This window comes from Eutrigla gurnardus, assembly GCF_963514095.1.
Source record: "Eutrigla gurnardus genome assembly, chromosome: 6".
Lineage (NCBI taxonomy): Eukaryota > Metazoa > Chordata > Actinopteri > Perciformes > Triglidae > Eutrigla > Eutrigla gurnardus.
The window spans coordinates 14622956-14640139 of NC_139920.1; the positions used below are offsets into that span (position 1 = coordinate 14622956).

Below are 17184 nucleotides of genomic sequence, written 5' to 3' on the forward strand. Positions count from 1 at the left end.
TGTTTGCTATAGAACAAATTGGCTTAAATTGTGTTTATATAAATATATAAATATTTATTGTATAGTATTTCTCCAAGTGGTATATTTTTGTTCTGCAATAAGCAACATATTGTACACATAACTTTGCAAGGTGTGCACCTGGATTTTTGGATATATATGGATATTTTATAATACAAATTTCTGGAGAATTTCATCATTATCCATCCACTACATGCTAATAATTGTGTACTCTATACTACATGATACTTAAGATACATTGTGTGGCCAAAACCACATCTGCATGCCCCATGTGTATCTATTGCTGCCCTGATTTTCTTTGTAAAGATACTGTAGAAGACCAAATGCTGCAGCAGTTGTTATCATGTTTCGCCAAATGCAACAGCTTTGTTCTACCACTTCAATGAGTTAGCTACGATCCCTGCAGCTTTTATGGTCAGCCTCCCCCCCTTTCCTTCACTACAATAATCACTCAGCCTCAGGAAATGATGAACAATATGCTTGTTGTGTCTATTCTGCCATTTCTTCCCTAATCTTTTTTAAAAGTGCTGCAGTGTCTTACTCTCAAACATCCAGTTGGAATACAACTGCACACGCCTTTTCTCATTTTCTCTGAAAAAAGGGAAGGCGGTGAGGCTGATTTGATGTTTTCTTTACATTTCCTTCACGACTTCAGACAATTGACTTGAGGTTGACTCAACTTTTATTGTTTGAGATATCCTGTTTTTGATTTCAGGAGCTCACATGGATTTCTTTGCCCTGCAATGGGTATTCAATTGTATGCTGGATTGTCAACAACAACAAAAAAGCACATTTGAATTAAGTAATATAATTATTTGCTAAGCATTTTCAGAGCTAATAATGTCAAATAGTGCATGGACGACAATATAATCGTAATAAACGTAATCAATGTCCTGCTGGTTCAATTAGCTGAGGTAAAAAAAGATAAATAAATAAAAAAATCTAATTAAAACTGGAATGGTAACACCCAGGTTGGAACAGTTTTGTCTCCAAAACACAGTGTTTCCATTTTGGCTCCTGACAAACAAAGGGTCTTGGCTGAGATCTGTATGGTCCCTTTAACCTGTTAGTGTGACCTGTGGCAGCCAGAACAACTTTAAAAAGACTATCTTATTTCCTCTAACACTACAAAAACTCCCACTGACAGGAATGGTCTAAACAGTGAGAACAATGATAGCGAACAGTCAAGAGCAGACTGCTTGCAGCACATATGCACAGTATAGCCAAAGGTTTACAATAACATATGCAAATAACTACCTACGTAGGATTACACAATTGAAGCAATTTTCTGATAATCATTGCAGGTTTATGCAGAATGTTGTATCCTCTGTGATTAAAGAAAGGACTGCACAGCAAGAAAAGATAGAATTAGTTTAGTGCTGCATACTGCAGACGTAGCTTGATGGTGACTCTATAGGAAGCCAAAAGGGGAAAAACCAAAGAATGGATCAACACGGACACTTCAGCTTCTGGCTGCATGGAGACCATCAGGAGCCAGAAACCAGGGGTGGGTGCTTTTTGTGAGAGTGTGCATGAGCATGTGTGTGATTGATGTGAGACAGACAACTGTATGTGCAACTGTATGTTTGTGTGTGCGTGAGTGTGTGTGTGTGTGAAGGAAATCCTTCTGATGGGTTGGACATGCAGGCTTGAGGACACTGCGCTGCCCAGACATTAGCCATTGTATCCACAAGCCTTTGTTGCCCTTATGTAATTATGAGCTCTGTTTGTTGTTTGAGTGACTGCTGCATGCTTTATGACACTACCAGACAAAGACGAGGCTCGCTGCTCAGTGTGTCCTCCTGGCCAAGTTCAAAAAGCACAATATTGCTTCCCCGGGGCATAACAACAATGCTAATCTCGAGCAATCTCGTCCAACCCTGCAAACAATCAAAGAAAGAAGGAGGATGTGCTGTTTCTTCAGCTTGAGGCGAAAGAGCATAAATGTGGTTTTATTTCAGAGCCCGTCTTTATATTAGATTGCGTTGCGAATGCTTTTAAATTACTGTAACAATAATGAAACAATGAAATAAATCCAGGATTTTATATAGAAGAATGTTAGCTTGGATTTGTGTGACAAGGGTTTTGCGTCATGCAACCATCTGTGTAAGGTATTAACGCCTTGTGTCTATGCTTGTCTGTGATATTTTATTCTGTATTATTATTCTAAACATTTGGAAGGTCGTTGTTGGGAAATATCCCCCTACATCGTGTCTAAAGGTTAATTTACAGCAGCACGCTCCCGGGGTGTGTTTGAGTTGCTCCTGACACTTTGTTGTGGTTTTAGTGGAGTTGCTGATGGCTAAGCTGGGGTTGTCTTGAAGCGAGACCGGCAACAGAGGCGGGAGGTCTGTGAGACTTTGTGAGAAAGTTTGTATTAAATTCCCATTTCCTCTCATTGTGTGGCAAACTGGCCCAGCTCCACACGCACTGATCCTGCTGGGCCCTGGGAGCCTACGCAAGGGTGTCACTCACACCTCTCAGGCCCCTATATCACCCCCTCTCACCCCCCTTGATTCCTCCCAAACGACACTTACACACCCTTGACCTCCTCCATCCCGACGTACCCCGTGTTGTCTGATAAAGAAACCTTTCCCAAGGATCACGGAGACCAAGACAAACACACACACACACACACACACACACACACACACACACACACGGTGTGAGTACATTAGTGTGCGTGTGAGAGAAACATGTTTCAAGTGATAAAGTGAAGATGATGAAAGATGTAAAGACAGATTCAGAGATAAAGCATGTGTGTGAGAATTATTAGGATTTAAAGACCGGCGTCTTACAAAGTCGGATTTCCCTAAAGATTAAGTGCTCTAAAGCCTTGATAACCACATTATTCTCAGTGTTATACAACATGTACCCCTGTAGTGTTTTGGACGTCTTTGGAGTCTTTTCAAAATAAAGTTCCGTCTTCACAGGAAGTTAGGTTTAGGCAACATAACCACTTAGTTAGGTTTAGGAAAAGAGCACTGTTGAGGTTAACTTGATAGAGTGACAAACTCATGTGACTAATGACTGATGCGATAAAATGTCAACCTTTACCGTTTGTTCTGCATGGTACATTAACAGGGGTCTTCTTATTGAAAGTCCTGTGCGGTTTTGAGAAGACATTTCTTCTTAAGAACGGTTGGTGAATGAGTTCCAATGTTTCCATTACAGCGATGCACATGTGGTTTAAGACACGCAAGGTTTGCAATGTTGGTTTGTCTTTCGCACATTGCATTTGTCCAGACCAGAATAACTCCAGGACTATTAAATTAATTACCATGAAATTTGATTTTCATGGCGACCAGTGGATGAATCTTTGGTGGTCCACTGACTTTTTCTTCTCGCGCCACCCTGAAGTTGAAATTTATAGTTGAAGTGAAATGTCTCAACAGTTAGAAGATGGATTGTCGTGAAATTTGGAACGGATGTTGCAGTCCCTCTCAGAATGAATTGTAAGTCTTTGGTGATATTAACCTAGTGCCGTTATGAGGATAAAATTCCCATTTCTCCAAAACTTTGAGCAAATATCTGCAAAACTACTGACATTATTACCATCTTCTAGTTTAGTGCTAATTTTACCGTGGAAACACCCTAAATTAAGATGGCGAATATGGTAAACACTACACGTGCTAAATATCAGCATGTTAATAATGTGCTGATTTCTAAATACATTTGAATCAAATTCAAGCCAGTGCTAATATCTTTCAGGCATGCAAACACATTTGGGTGGTGCAGCGCTAAAGCAATGATTGAACTGCCGTCTTGGCCACAGCACATGTGTGTTCAGACCATGACGAATGGTTCCCAACCTTTGTCGCATGTCGTTTCCTTCTCTCTCCCATGCATCCGGTCACTTTCCACTGTATAGGCCTACTTTCTCATAACAAAGAACTACCATTCAAGCAACCTTAAGCGGGAAATATCTCCAATAGATGGGTCAACACTAGGAATGATGGTATATTATTTGACAATGAACAAGAATACAAGAAAGGATTCTTAATATGGGGGGCAAACACACACACACACACACACACACACACACACACACACACACACACACACACACACACACACACACACATGCACACACAGCCTCCCAAAGCAGCAGAGGGTTGGGAGGGTGATACCAAGTGAGTTACTGACAGGTGTCAAGTTCCCCATGGAAGAAGCTCTTGCCCTCCACCCCTCCCACTTCCTCCGGCTGCACCGTAATCTCATCACCATTACAACGTGGTGAGTCAAGGCTTGCCTTATAAAGACACGTTCAAATTCATAGTCAGTTCAAGCCATAACAGTGAATCAATTCCAGTTAGTGCAGATGGTATTAGCATCCAAATGTTCTGGCGATAACGTTACCAATGAACATACTGATATTACACAGATATAGACATCAAGTGATGAATCAGGTCCTATGCCCTCATTATGGGCTGTCTTGACCCTAACCAATCAAGGTCAGTGCCTATCCTTAACCACTCCAGTCGTCTCTGGTCAAGAAATGCAGTGGGATTGATAATTATGTGTCTTGTATTATTTGGGCCACATGCTTGTTTTTCAATTGATTTCAAAATGTCATAGGAAAAACTTATTTTTGATTATTCAGTTCCCAAAATAAATAACGAATAGATAATTTCTATAAATCTCAGTGTATGATTCAATAACTGCATTTCAACATACTGTATAAACAACAGCTTACATTTTAGCGTCAACAGTGAAATTTGTTATCAATACACCATCTAATGACTAGTGTGTGTGTGTGTGTGTGTGTGTGTCTGTGTGTAGCTCTGGGACTGTTTCCTGTTTTTTTTTTGTCATAACATTACTATACACACACTGAAACACACGTACGAACTCATTAATGTAACATGTTCCTAAACTTTCTCTTCCTGACCATTCATTAGTCCTTGACTGGAAAACACACACATACACACACACACAGCCCTGAATGTAGAAGGTGACCACCCTACCAACCTCCAGTCTCCCAATCGGCCTCCTGGGGTGAGGCTGGGGCACCGGCAATGGGGACGGGGTGATCTGGGTCCAGCACCAGATGCAGAGCTGGGTGACCCTCCAGCCTGACACCAAACAATCTTTCCATGCCGTCAGGGATGTTCACGTGTGTTGATGTTATACCCACTACTGACCTGGCAAAGGCAGACACACACCTCATTACTGGTGTTATGGAAAGCCTCTGGATCAGACTAAGGAAGCCCTAATCATAACAGCATGTAGTCGACCACTACTGTAGGTTCAACGAGAAAAGGTTTCCTCTAGTACAGGATTATGTAGGATAACATGGTTTCAGACAGTCAGCAGACACGGCCGGATGAGTAAAATCATAGGGCGTAATATTTTGCAGAGCACGTGAAATGATTTGGCAATAATTGTCTTGTTTATATAGGTGCATGTCACATTTAAACCTTAGAAAATGAATATGCTTGTTTTCAAAGGTTTTTTAAGGTCCACCATTTCCATCTGTCTCTGCTTGATCCTAATTTTGGCTGCAGCTCAGGTTAAAGTGCAAAAATTAATCTTATATTATCAGAACGAAAACACAAATTCCACATACTTCATAAAGTTGCCAAACTTTGAAATTAATGAAAGGAAATATTGGCATGACAACGGCATATATAGTTTTATTTTCTATTTTTTTTTTGCCACGATGAGACGCTAAATACGGAACAGCTATCACTGCTATTATTATGCTATAGTCCGTTAGTGCAAAGTCCTAATTACAGAAATAGAATATCTGTCCCATCGGAACATGGGTATCAAGGATATTGTGGAAAGGGAGTGGTACTGAATCCAGCCAACATGTCTGGAATATTACAGGCGTTTTTTAAGGAAGTTGAATAACACCCTTGGAATGATGTGCTGAAAGGAATAAAAAAAAGTGCAAGGGCAGAAATTTTGCGCAAAATTGCCTCAAGACTACAGTCGTAGAGGCCTCGGAAGCACGATTAAAAAATGTGTCACCTGGGGAAATTATGTGAAAGTAACAGGAAGACAGAGAGAGAGAGAGAGAGAGAGAGAGAGAGCGACGGAGTGAGAGAGATGGATGAGCTGTTGTTGCTTGTCCACAGTGTCCAGAGAGCTTGAGCCAGATCCAGGAAGAGGTGCTGCTGCTGGAGGCTGATATGTGTGTGAAGGAAGTGGAGGGAGCGCAGGGGCAGGAATCACCCCACCGGCAGGAAAAGGCCTGTGGAGGTGACGGCGGGGGTGGAGGCGGAGGGTCTCGGCTCCCGTCTGATAGCTGTTTGCTCAAACACACACACAGACGTGCTAACACAGCGAGCAGGACTGACACAGCAAGAGAGAGTTGGACGGCTGTTGGTGCCATCATGCATGTTGGTTTAAAGACTTTCATACATGCAACAGTGCTGCTCTGCATACAAAAAGCTTCGCAAAATGCGAGCTATTGGGGGAAAATCTACATTTTACTGCACATATACTTTTGTAAGAGAAACTGGTTTTAATCTCTAAAGAGGTAAAACAAGAAATTACACTTTCTTCCATTGGGAGTTACTGTGCCTCACTGATTAATGTCAAAACCTTTCAGTAAAAAGTTCAAACCATGGCAATTCTTGTACTCTCTAATCACGAATGCATTCTGAATGCATCGTGTAGGCCTTCTTTTAAAAACCTTTTTTGTTTACACTATTACAGTGTGAACAAAACATTCGAATCCAGCTGCACTTGGCTCCTGCGTTTGGGACCAGCATAGCGTTTCAATGACATAAATGTTTTTTTTAAAGCCTTCATGAAGCTTCCATCCAACAACCCAAGAGAATGGATCCATCTGATTTAACAAGCAGCCAACAGCAAAATGCATGTATTGGTTATAATCCCTGCCTGCACACAGGCTGGACCCTTGGTAGTTGCAGGTACAGACTTCGTCTGCAGGGCAAACATAGTATTAGTAGGTGTTTCATTATTATTACCATCATATGAGACCTTTCAAACATAAAGTCCTGCCTGAATCATTACCGAATCATGGAGCACTCTCACTTTTCACATATTCTCACAGCGTACACTGAGGGATTAGAAAAATGCATAGCTGAATATTATTAAAAAAATGACTGTTGTATGAATAACCCAGGAGCTTGCATGTTCTCCCCGTGTAAGCATGGGTTCTCATAGTATCTGACTCAACACGCACTTCCATAGGTGTGCAGTTCTGTGTGATATTTTTCGACAGCAAGTTTATCAGTCACCATATTGTTAGAGTTTGTAAGAGCGTGTTCACTCAACCATAACATCCAAAATAAACAGTAATATAATACAAGCTACTGATTAACACGGCATTTGGATAAATCATTTGCCTTAAAGGGGAAGCATTCATGTTTATGGTATCCAGCTTTAAGTTTCACTTTGAAGAGAACAACATGTCATTATATAAATACCCCCTCCACCATCAAAGAGAGAAACGTATACTAATAGTATCCATTTCTTCTCTTTCTATATACAGTGTTACACCTGTAAGCGGTGGCAGGAGCTCAAGCCAAACAGTGTAACGTGAGCACTTACAGTCAGGAAACTCATTTAGATTAAATTTGATGAAACTTAAACAACCTTTTATGTTGAAAGTGGGTCACCACGGTAGCAGAGTGAGGGGTGTGAAGAAGAAAAGGACCTAGTTTGTGTGGAAGCGCTTGATTAATGAAATTAGAGCCCAGATAAAGAGTATCGGATGTTATATACAACTAACTGTAATAATGGGAATGAGAACATTGTTGGATTTAAATAAAACCACAGCTGTTTTATTAACAGATTTAACAGATTTAAAGCAGATGTGCGGGGAGCCTCCCTCCCATTATCATATTTCCAGATGTGAATCATTTGCGGCTGTCGCCTCGTTAAATTTACACTCAGGTGGCTGCATGTCACGATGGCTGCAGTGGGGAATTGTGTGAGGAGCAAGAAAGAAATGTGAAAATCATTTAAGCCTGCCGAGTGTCTCTCCGAGATGCTTAATGACCAGTTGGAGGCTTGTTTGTCACACAGCTCTTCCTCAAGACCGACTCTCCATTGTTAAGTACAGTGCGACACATGTTGTTATTTCCCTCCTCCCGAAAGACTTAACAAGGCCTTCACATCTTGCCCACAGAAGGAGCCGTGACCTCAGGCCCCACCACTTCACTGAGGACAAACGGAAAAACATCCCATGATAGAAAGGGATGTGGGGGGGAATGCCCCTGGACTTGAAAATCTAGTCCAGAAACTCATTGCCACTAATGATCTTGTTTATGTGTGTCTGCTAAAAAAACCCATCACCATTAATATCCAAAGCTCCGAAATCATTTTCATGAATCTGAACTTAAATACCTTCCTGATTAGACACTTATCACAGGTGTCTGAAGGTTATTTCTTTCTGTGCATGAGGTTGAACTTACTGGAATGCATTTCTTTACAACGGCGTATTTTAACACAAAACACTTGCACATTCACTTCTATCCATTAATGTGACTTTAAAGACAAAATAGAGCTAACAATAGACTATGCTGTGGACTTCAGGTGGACACAAACACACCTTCAAATGAATGCCAAGCTTACTTTGCATGCACTCACTGTGTAAATAAGCAACGCTTTGCTTACTAGACACAAGGCTTTGTGTTGCTTTGTGAGAATATGTTTCCGTTGGCCACAAACTTAATAAAGGCATTCACCTCTATTCACTTTCTTCTCCGGATTCAAGTCCATTCCTCTGCTGCAATGACCAAATATACCCACAACTGTTAAAGTATAATTGTTGCAATCAATCTTTCTTAAAGAAAAAGCATTGCATGACTACAAAAGTCCTACAGTCTACCAGCGACAAACACCCCCTAGTATCTGTGGTGGGAAACCCCTACTGTTCCTTTCAGCTGACGCCGAGTTATCATCTAACTGTCCCGACCCATCCTCGTCCCTGCCATCTGCCCCAAGACATGCAGCTGAAGCATCCTGGAACATGCGGAGAGAGGGAAGGAGGAAGAGTAAGGGAGGGTAGATGTAAAGATGCACAGTGGTCAGGAAGTGGCCCTATTGTTTTCAGGGTCACCTCGCTTTTCCTTTTCACCAGAGTCACCAGAAGTCTGCTCTGTCCTCTCGGGCTGCACGTCTTAAATAAACAAAACTCCTTGGAGCCACACACTATATCTTGTCTGAGTTGTTCTTGTCTGTCTCTCTCTCCTCTGAAAAGGTCCGAGGGAAGGGTTTACATTATGGAATAACAAAGCAAGGTGTGGTGCCTGGCAGGCGTACAAAATAAACTACACTCACACACATTACATGAAGAGGAAAAATCCACACAAAGCAGATATCAAACAGGATTATTTGATAGGTGGAACTGTATCTGCACTAACAGAACACGTATTTGCAAGAGAAGCAGGTTTGACTGGTTACACTTTTAGTTATACATGCACGCTGGCAGTTACCATTGCCAATATGACAAATTGGTCATAAGTTATATTTAACGTCTTCCTGGTCTGGCACCGCCGAGTGATTGACACAGCCTCCGAGCAGGTCTGCTGTGCGATTGGATAGATAGAGGCAGTAGTAGGCGGGCGGGAGCACACCTTAGTTACAAAGTTACTCATTAACGTTTACTTCTGGGAAGCAGCCACAGCAAAGCACAACTCGTTCAACCTTTGCACATTTCTCCATTTTACAGACAAAACAAAACAAAATGTAGCTAAGGCTGCGATATGTGAGAGCGGACAGACAGCAGGTGAACTCGGCTGGAGCTAGAAGAAACTACACGGACAGGTGTCCAGGTAAGACTGGAAATTAAACAGCTGCTCTTCAATAAGTGGGAGATCTGACAGTATGTTTTGAAAAAAACAGCATAAATTCAAAGGATACATTCATAGGTTTACTTTGGGTTTATGAAGGAAGGGCAGACTGAAGAAGGCATTACTAGTTGACTGACATCAATGTTGAAAACATGAATCTAATTTGGAGCTCCGCAACAAATCATTATATAAGTTGTTCTACATTGCAGTTATTGAGCGCTGTAGGAGTTCACTTTTTTTTATTTTCAATGCAGAAATGATACATATCCAAAGTGTTTTCGTTTCAGTCAGCTGGTAGCCAAACCTTTCCCTGCACCTGTTGGCCACTTGCTGTTTTCACCCAAAACATTAGCAGCTCATGCTCATGTTCGTGATCTTTGTGTACGTTCACATCGACGGTATCTATTTAACAAAAGGAGCCGGGGAGGTAAAGCTTTCTTTAAATGTCATAATATGTGGTCATGATCCAGGTTGTGTTGTGTTGTGTAATTAGCTTAACGTTACGGTTGGCTTTCACTCATGGTGTCCCCGCGGTCTCTCTGTTGACACTGCTATTATTCAGGGCTGAAAGGCAAAAGAATCAAACATGACATTTGAGGAAACTTCCCTTCAGCGATCAAGACCTTGCTTCAATTAAACTTAAAGACAAAAGAAACAAAAGTACCATAGTTTAACTATTAATCTTGAATTTTACACACACTAAGATCTTGGTTTAACAATGTCTCTGCCAGCTGTTTTTAAACTCAAATCAGAACGTGCGCCATTATCCTTGACAAACAATGGCAGAGCACAGCCTGACTCCTCCACACATTTTCAAAGCAAGACAGAAATACAGATCTTGGCAGCGGGATAAGAGGGAGGCTTGTTGCATGTTGCTCTGTGGGTTGTTGGGTTGAGGGTCAGAAGAAGGACGTCCCTTTGATTTTCCGTGGTGTGTATGTATCTATGATAACCGTAGCCGTGGGGAGAGAGGGAGATGTTTGCTGAGGCAGTTTGATTTGTGTGATTTGCAAAATGAAGCCAATTCATTTTGTTTGAGCAGCTTTCAAAATGCAAATCCATTAAATGTAATTGCACTGGATTTAATTAAAATCCAACTCTACGTTACACACATCCAACAGTGGAAGTATTCTCAGTAAAATGTATGAAAAGTAGTGATGCTTTTGACTGATATATTATTATGTATTACATTATTAGACTGTTAAAGGTTGAGTAGGTCATTTGGAAAAACCACAGAGACTTAAAGAAAAGAAAAAGTCCCCTTTGTTTAAGCCTCTGTTCAAAGCCCCTCCCCCAGAACGCCACATGAGTGCTCGAGATCAGCAGAGTGCGCAATCAGGAAGTAAGCATTCACAGACAGGCAGGCCATCCAATTATTTTCTCCGGCCCGACCTTTATGATTGGATGGGGTTTTTCCAGTCCTGCCTTGGCTATAGATGACATTTTTTTTTTTTTTTTAATTTAGGTCAAAACATTAAATGTATTCATTGCGATTAGCATGTTACGATGATTTCAAGTAATATAACAGAAACTGTTTCTGAATAGAATCACCTACTCAACCTTTAATGGAGTCATCAGTGTGTCAGTAGGATTTTACTGTTGAGGTGGAGCTTTTCAACAACTGTACAGCTTGGTCGTTTAGTCACATGATTCAAAACTCAGGGTTTGGCCCTTCTGCAGCAAATCACAACAAATCTCAGAGGTCTTCAGAAAAAGGAAGGTTCTCTTGCACAAATTTGTATTTGACACTTATTAGGTGAAATATTGGACCCTTTAGCCCTCAAATCCTCTGAGATATTTACAGGGAAAATCAGTTATTGGCATCAATGCTGAATACTGAAATGTGATAAGGGGCTCAAAGCTGTCATAAATAAATGTAGTGGAGTAATTGGTGAAATACCTCTGAGGTATAACGACTTTGGGAACTCAAGTAGACTAAAAGTTCAGTACTTATTAACCGCTTATTTTCCACCACTGCACAAGTTGATATCTCAACACGCATAGTCCAATTTCAAACCATAAAATTGTTTGCAGTTAAATTGTCTGTTCAAAGGAATATATCACACTCAAAAAATCTCATTTGAATGTTTAATTCAGTTTGATGACAGAAAGAGCATTTTCCATCCCCTCTGGCCATCATTAGTGTCTATAAACTGACACTCCACTGTAATTTGGGGCAACAAAGAATGACAAAGTAAAACTGACTTCTCGCTTTGAGAATAATTCAAACACAGAATATTGCAGACAAAGATGCAAACGCCGTCTCTTACACACGCACAGCAGTGTAGACCTCACAAACACGACTCCATCTGACACACATAGGGCTCTGGCTCCCGGGCTGCTCTCCTATAACTCCCGGCCACATGCTGCTCGGTGTGTATATTTTGTTGTGCCTGCCTGTGTGAGGACAGAACAGGAAGAGATAAAGTCAGCCCTCTTGGCGTGTTTACAGCCAACACTGCTGAAGAGAATAGCCGTAGAAGACGAAGGGGAAGAGGACTAATGCTGAGAGCGAGAGAGATCTTAATCTGGACGGCAACAGAATGTAACAATCACATTTTGGAGAATTATTTGTTGTCAATACTGGGGATAAAAGAAATGACAGATCATGAGTTTATTAGCGAGCTTTAAAGGTGCGGATTGTCAGAATTTGTACAAAGCTACACTAACTGTCTCTGTGCTGTAGCTTCATAGTTATTGTAGGACATGATGAGTGTTGTCAATCCTTCAACTGACAGCAGGAAATCAAATAAGCTTATTTCCACATATGTCAAACCTTTACTTTAACAGAATTCCGTGTCTTTTTGCATTGTGGATTTGAACCTCTGCTTCTTTTCTGTGCAAACCAGCAGAGCAAATGTGCAAACCAAAGCAAGACACAGTCCTTGTATAGTGGGTGTAAAATGTTGACGTTGCTTGTTTCAAAACATCTGGAAGACATAAAGAGTTGATGTCCAGATATGATAAAAGCATTAGAAAATGATAAATGAAAGACAGGGCAGGGGAGAAAAAAAATGCACGTTTAAACCAAGGGCTGGAATATATTATAGTCATATAAGAGGACATATAGCCACTGTGACATCACCCGTTGGTTTGTGGACTATGGTATTGATGTCTTGAGTTCACCATCTTCTTTTGTTTTTGTTAGTTAACAAGAATAAGACAGTTTTAGGTGACCAAAAGGTTTACAAGTAACTTTCATGAAGTGAAAACACACTGTGAAAGGGTTTAAGCTGCAAGACAAACATGGACAACTCCCAGACCGGACAGCACCGTGGTAGCATCCTGTCTATCACGGAGGCCACGCCCTGAAGTTTACCATAGTTTATCGTCTATTTGACTATATATGGACCGTCATTTACTAAATGAACATCGCTCTGTATTTACGAAGACTTGAAACTAAAGACTGAGATCATAAATGTTTACAATGTTGACTGAGAGAATAAATCTAGTGAGAAGTATCGGGTCATTTTCTCATAGCCTTAGTCAGACTTCTTTTTGAAACCAGAGGAATCGCCCCCTGCTGGCTATTAGAAGGAATGCAGGTTTAATGTAAGGCATATTAAACATAAACTACTGCACATGGATGGTATAGGTGAGAACAGAACTTATCTGACTAAAACCACATGGAAATCTACTGAAAACACAGGAAGCCAACCTTTAGACTCATGTATGCAAATATCTCCTTCAAACAAGCTACTATATATAGTTAGGCATTATGACATTCTTGCAGATATGAGATTAACACCACTCTCATACCTCTAAAACCCATCCCTAATGATATGTATGTAATCTGTACAAAAACCAAACGTGTTAAAATGACAAATTGTCATTTCTTCTTGCCTAATGCTCTGCCTAAATGTCACAACTTCATATTTTTGATGGCATTTCCAATCAACTTTTCCTTTATATGTCTGGTAAGCTATTATTGTTTTTTGAGAATGATTTAGTATGTGGTGCAGATGTGACAGATAGATTGTCCATGGCAGGTAGTTCCCATTTTGCCATTGGTACCCATTTTGAGAAATTGGTTACCAATTGTTCAAATCAAATCAGGTAAAACACTTTGATAAGAAAACAAGAAGTTGACTATGTAGCACATCCTACAGAACCACAGGCAACACACCAGCACTGGAACAAAGCAACACGAGCTGGCACACCTATAGACGGGCCATGAACAACTCCATTCACAGCATTTTTATTAATAAGCTGACGTATTAAGTTCTAAGTTAAAATATAATATAATGTGACTAATAATGGCAACCAGTTTCAGTTTCGGGAAACTCTCTCTCTCTCTCTCTCTCTCTCTCTCTCTCTCTCTCTCTCTCTCTCTCTCTCACACACACACACACACACACACACAAAGAGTCAAATGAGCGATTTTGCCTGTGACTTTGTATTTGCGAAACACTTCCTGTTGTGGATGATTTCCTCGTGGGCTCCCGACAGCTTGTACTCAATTATTATAATCTCCTTTTATGATGACACCCTTACCACTAAGTCAAATATTTAGGTCATTGGGTTTTTCATGTTGTTTTTGTGTGGTTCAGTTATAAAATATGCATTTTGCTGGCACAACGCCACAATGCACATGGGATTTACTGATGTTCTATTGAACAATAAGATTCACTTTCTTTTTGCAAGTTTGCCTTTGTATGCAAGTGTGTGATTCATACTGATTTAATTCACTATTTCTCTTTCACGCTTTCTCTAAAGCTTCATTTGACTGCAGCAAGAGGACGCTGACTCACATTTCCACTCATATGTGGGACGTTAACGCTGCCACCAACTCCCACTTGTTACTGAACCGAGGATTTCCCCTGACACTCAACCTTGCCACCTAGTGGAGCTTTGAAGGTGTAACCGGTCAGCAGATATCTCCCAGACAACTACCTCCCTCATCTGGGGAGATGTCTGCCCTGCAACGTTTCCCTCTGAGCCCATTTACTTTTTACCTGCTGAAGACAATAAGCAGCTTGGTGAAGGAATAAAACAAACCTCTCCAACTTCAAGAGTTAAAGAGGATCTCAAGGTTCCAAAATCTGTTGTTTGGCTGACGTATGCGTGATATGCACCCATGACCCGTGGCTTCACGTTGGAGTTGACGGCGCCCTAAAGCAACAGCATCCAACAAGAAGTAAACTGAGCCACACAGCAGAAGTCGCTCCCCAAAAGGGACAGCACACACAAGAGCAAAGAGATGGATGCCTCTCTTTCTACAGCTATACCAACAGCAACACAAAATGGTAAGAACTCAGTTACACTGCAGTGTCAAGTCGAAACTGTTAATTTATCCTCAGAGTGAGTCGAAATCAGACTAGAGATCATTTTTGGTGAAGACAGCCACCTTAAAATGAATGATGATGACATGTTTAGTCCACCATGTTATTTAGGTGCTTTCCACATGTTCCTCTTTTGCAGACTCTTTGGCAAGCCAGCCAACAAAATATAAATCTCAAAACTGGGAGTTCCTGGTGGCCGTCCTGGTCACAGCCATCTCTGCCTCCATCCTCATCGCCCTTCTGGCCAGATGCCAGGTGGTCCGGCGTTACCTGGCCAGCTACAGGCACACACGGCTGAGGGAGACAGACACCATCAGCCACTGTGACCCAACAGGTTTTTTTTTTTTACAAACAAAATATGGTAGAAGTTGTTTTAATCAAATAAATCTTCCTTTTCTTTGTTCAGTAGGTAAAAGTGCTGACACGGCAGCCTGTTATTTAGCATTAGCATCCGTCCAAAAGCTTTAATATCTTTGTTTAACTGTTCAACTTCCTCTCAGTTCATGACAGCAATAAAAAAAAGCTCAGCCTTATGGAGCATTTAGTGTCTTTTACAGTTTTACAGCCCATTGTTTTTCCACTAAAAACTCTGTGTAGCGGGCCAGCACCCAAACACAACGTTTTTTTTTAGATAATGTGGCTTTTAATAAAAAAAAATAGAAATGCACACTACAAGCCAAATCTGAAATGGGAAGAGACAATAAAATTACATTTTGCGTGAATTATTTTTTATTTTTTTTATATTTTTGTGTGCTTCATATGGCACTAGAATCTATCATGGTCATAAACGAATGAGAATAGTTTAAAAAGATGGAAAATGTGACAATTTGCTTCAAAACACTCTGCATGTTCTGATAAAATAATAATAATTAAAAGCTAATTTGGGAGTACAACTTCACATTTCCAGCTTTTTAGTCGATGTTAAAGCAGCTTCAGGCTGTACGTCAATGTCCCATTACAGCTTTCAATCTTTCAACCCCATGTAACATATAGGGCTTATCTTTAGAGGACTGTAATGCAGTACACTTCTTGTGTTTCTATGACTACTTCCAGGCCTGGATGTGGAATTCGCCATGCATGGTGCACGTGGAATGGACCCTCATTGCATCCCTGCTGTGAGCGAGGAAGACGACGACGGCTTCATTGAGGACAATTACATCCCGGCCAGCGAGAGAGCGAGGGCTGAACGGGCAGCGGAGAACATGGAGGACACAGAGGACACAGAAGAAGAGTTGGATGAAATTGAATTTACCATCGCTTAGCAGGCAAATGTAAATACCAGTCCTCAAGAGCATTTTAACTTTAATGCAGCACAGAATGACATAATGCTGGATACATTATATGAGGATCCTTAAAAATTCCCATATAAATATGCCTTATTTATCTGATATCTGTCTGATAAGGAAGTGATAATCAAAGGACTCAAATGTTGCCCTGAAAGGAGCGAAAAGGAGATCAAGGTGTTTTCTGTGAATACAAACATTGACAAATCACCTTTGTATCCATGAATCCTTAGTTTGGCTGCATTTATTGGTTGATTAATTAGTTGATTTGAAAGCACGTTATGAAAAGCAATGTGTAGGATTCAGACAAATAACCTTTGTGCTGAATATAAACAAGAGCATTTCACTTTGCACTGCCATGTGATATTATATAGGCATAATGAAATGCCTATTCAGGAGTTTTCGCCCCTGCATTCCTTCATGAGATATGTCTATATCTAAAAACTTGTGTTGTTACAGCATCATATGCTACATTGTGGTGTTGTTGGTGGTGTTGTTGTGCTAAAAAGTAGGCTAAAACCTGCCTTTTACATGTCTGTGAACTACTGCTACATAAAACATGTAGGCTAATTCTAGGAAAGCCTGCTTGTTACTCTGGCTTGCTAGCTTGGCTGCTATTTATATGAATTCAGTACTTAATTCACACTGTATATGACTATTCATCACGTAAGGGAATTGTGCGAAACAGTGTGACCTCAATAAAAATTCAAAAAAGCACCTGTCTGTATCGGTCAAGTCTACTTTTTTAAGCCAAACAATGGACTCCAAACTTCCGATTACTATTTTCATCACCGTTTGCTCTTGATTGTCGTTTCTCTCATCGGTTAA

The 17184-nt window shown here is 40.7% G+C and overlaps 1 protein-coding gene across 1 annotated transcript; it reads left to right on the forward strand.

The window, feature by feature from the left end:
• The first annotated feature begins 9581 nt into the window (after positions 1 to 9581).
• cUnh1orf210 (chromosome Un C1orf210 homolog) lies at positions 9582 to 17103 on the forward strand. Its single transcript, XM_084011189.1, has 4 exons — positions 9582 to 9773; positions 14508 to 15037; positions 15213 to 15407; positions 16127 to 17103. Exons 2-4 carry the CDS (start codon positions 14992 to 14994, stop codon positions 16333 to 16335), a joined length of 450 nt encoding a protein of 149 aa, XP_083867315.1. The 5' UTR covers positions 9582 to 9773; positions 14508 to 14991; the 3' UTR covers positions 16336 to 17103.
• The last annotated feature ends 81 nt before the right edge of the window (positions 17104 to 17184 follow it).

Excerpts from the sequence above, each read along its gene's own strand:
- cUnh1orf210 (XM_084011189.1), top strand. The coding sequence starts at position 14,992 with ATGGATGCCTCTCTTTCTACAGCTATACCAACAGCAACACAAAATG. Across the intron at positions 15,038-15,212 it reads ACCAACAGCAACACAAAATG|ACTCTTTGGCAAGCCAGCCA; the intron begins GTAAGAACTCAG and ends CCTCTTTTGCAG. Across the intron at positions 15,408-16,126 it reads CAGCCACTGTGACCCAACAG|GCCTGGATGTGGAATTCGCC; the intron begins GTTTTTTTTTTT and ends GACTACTTCCAG.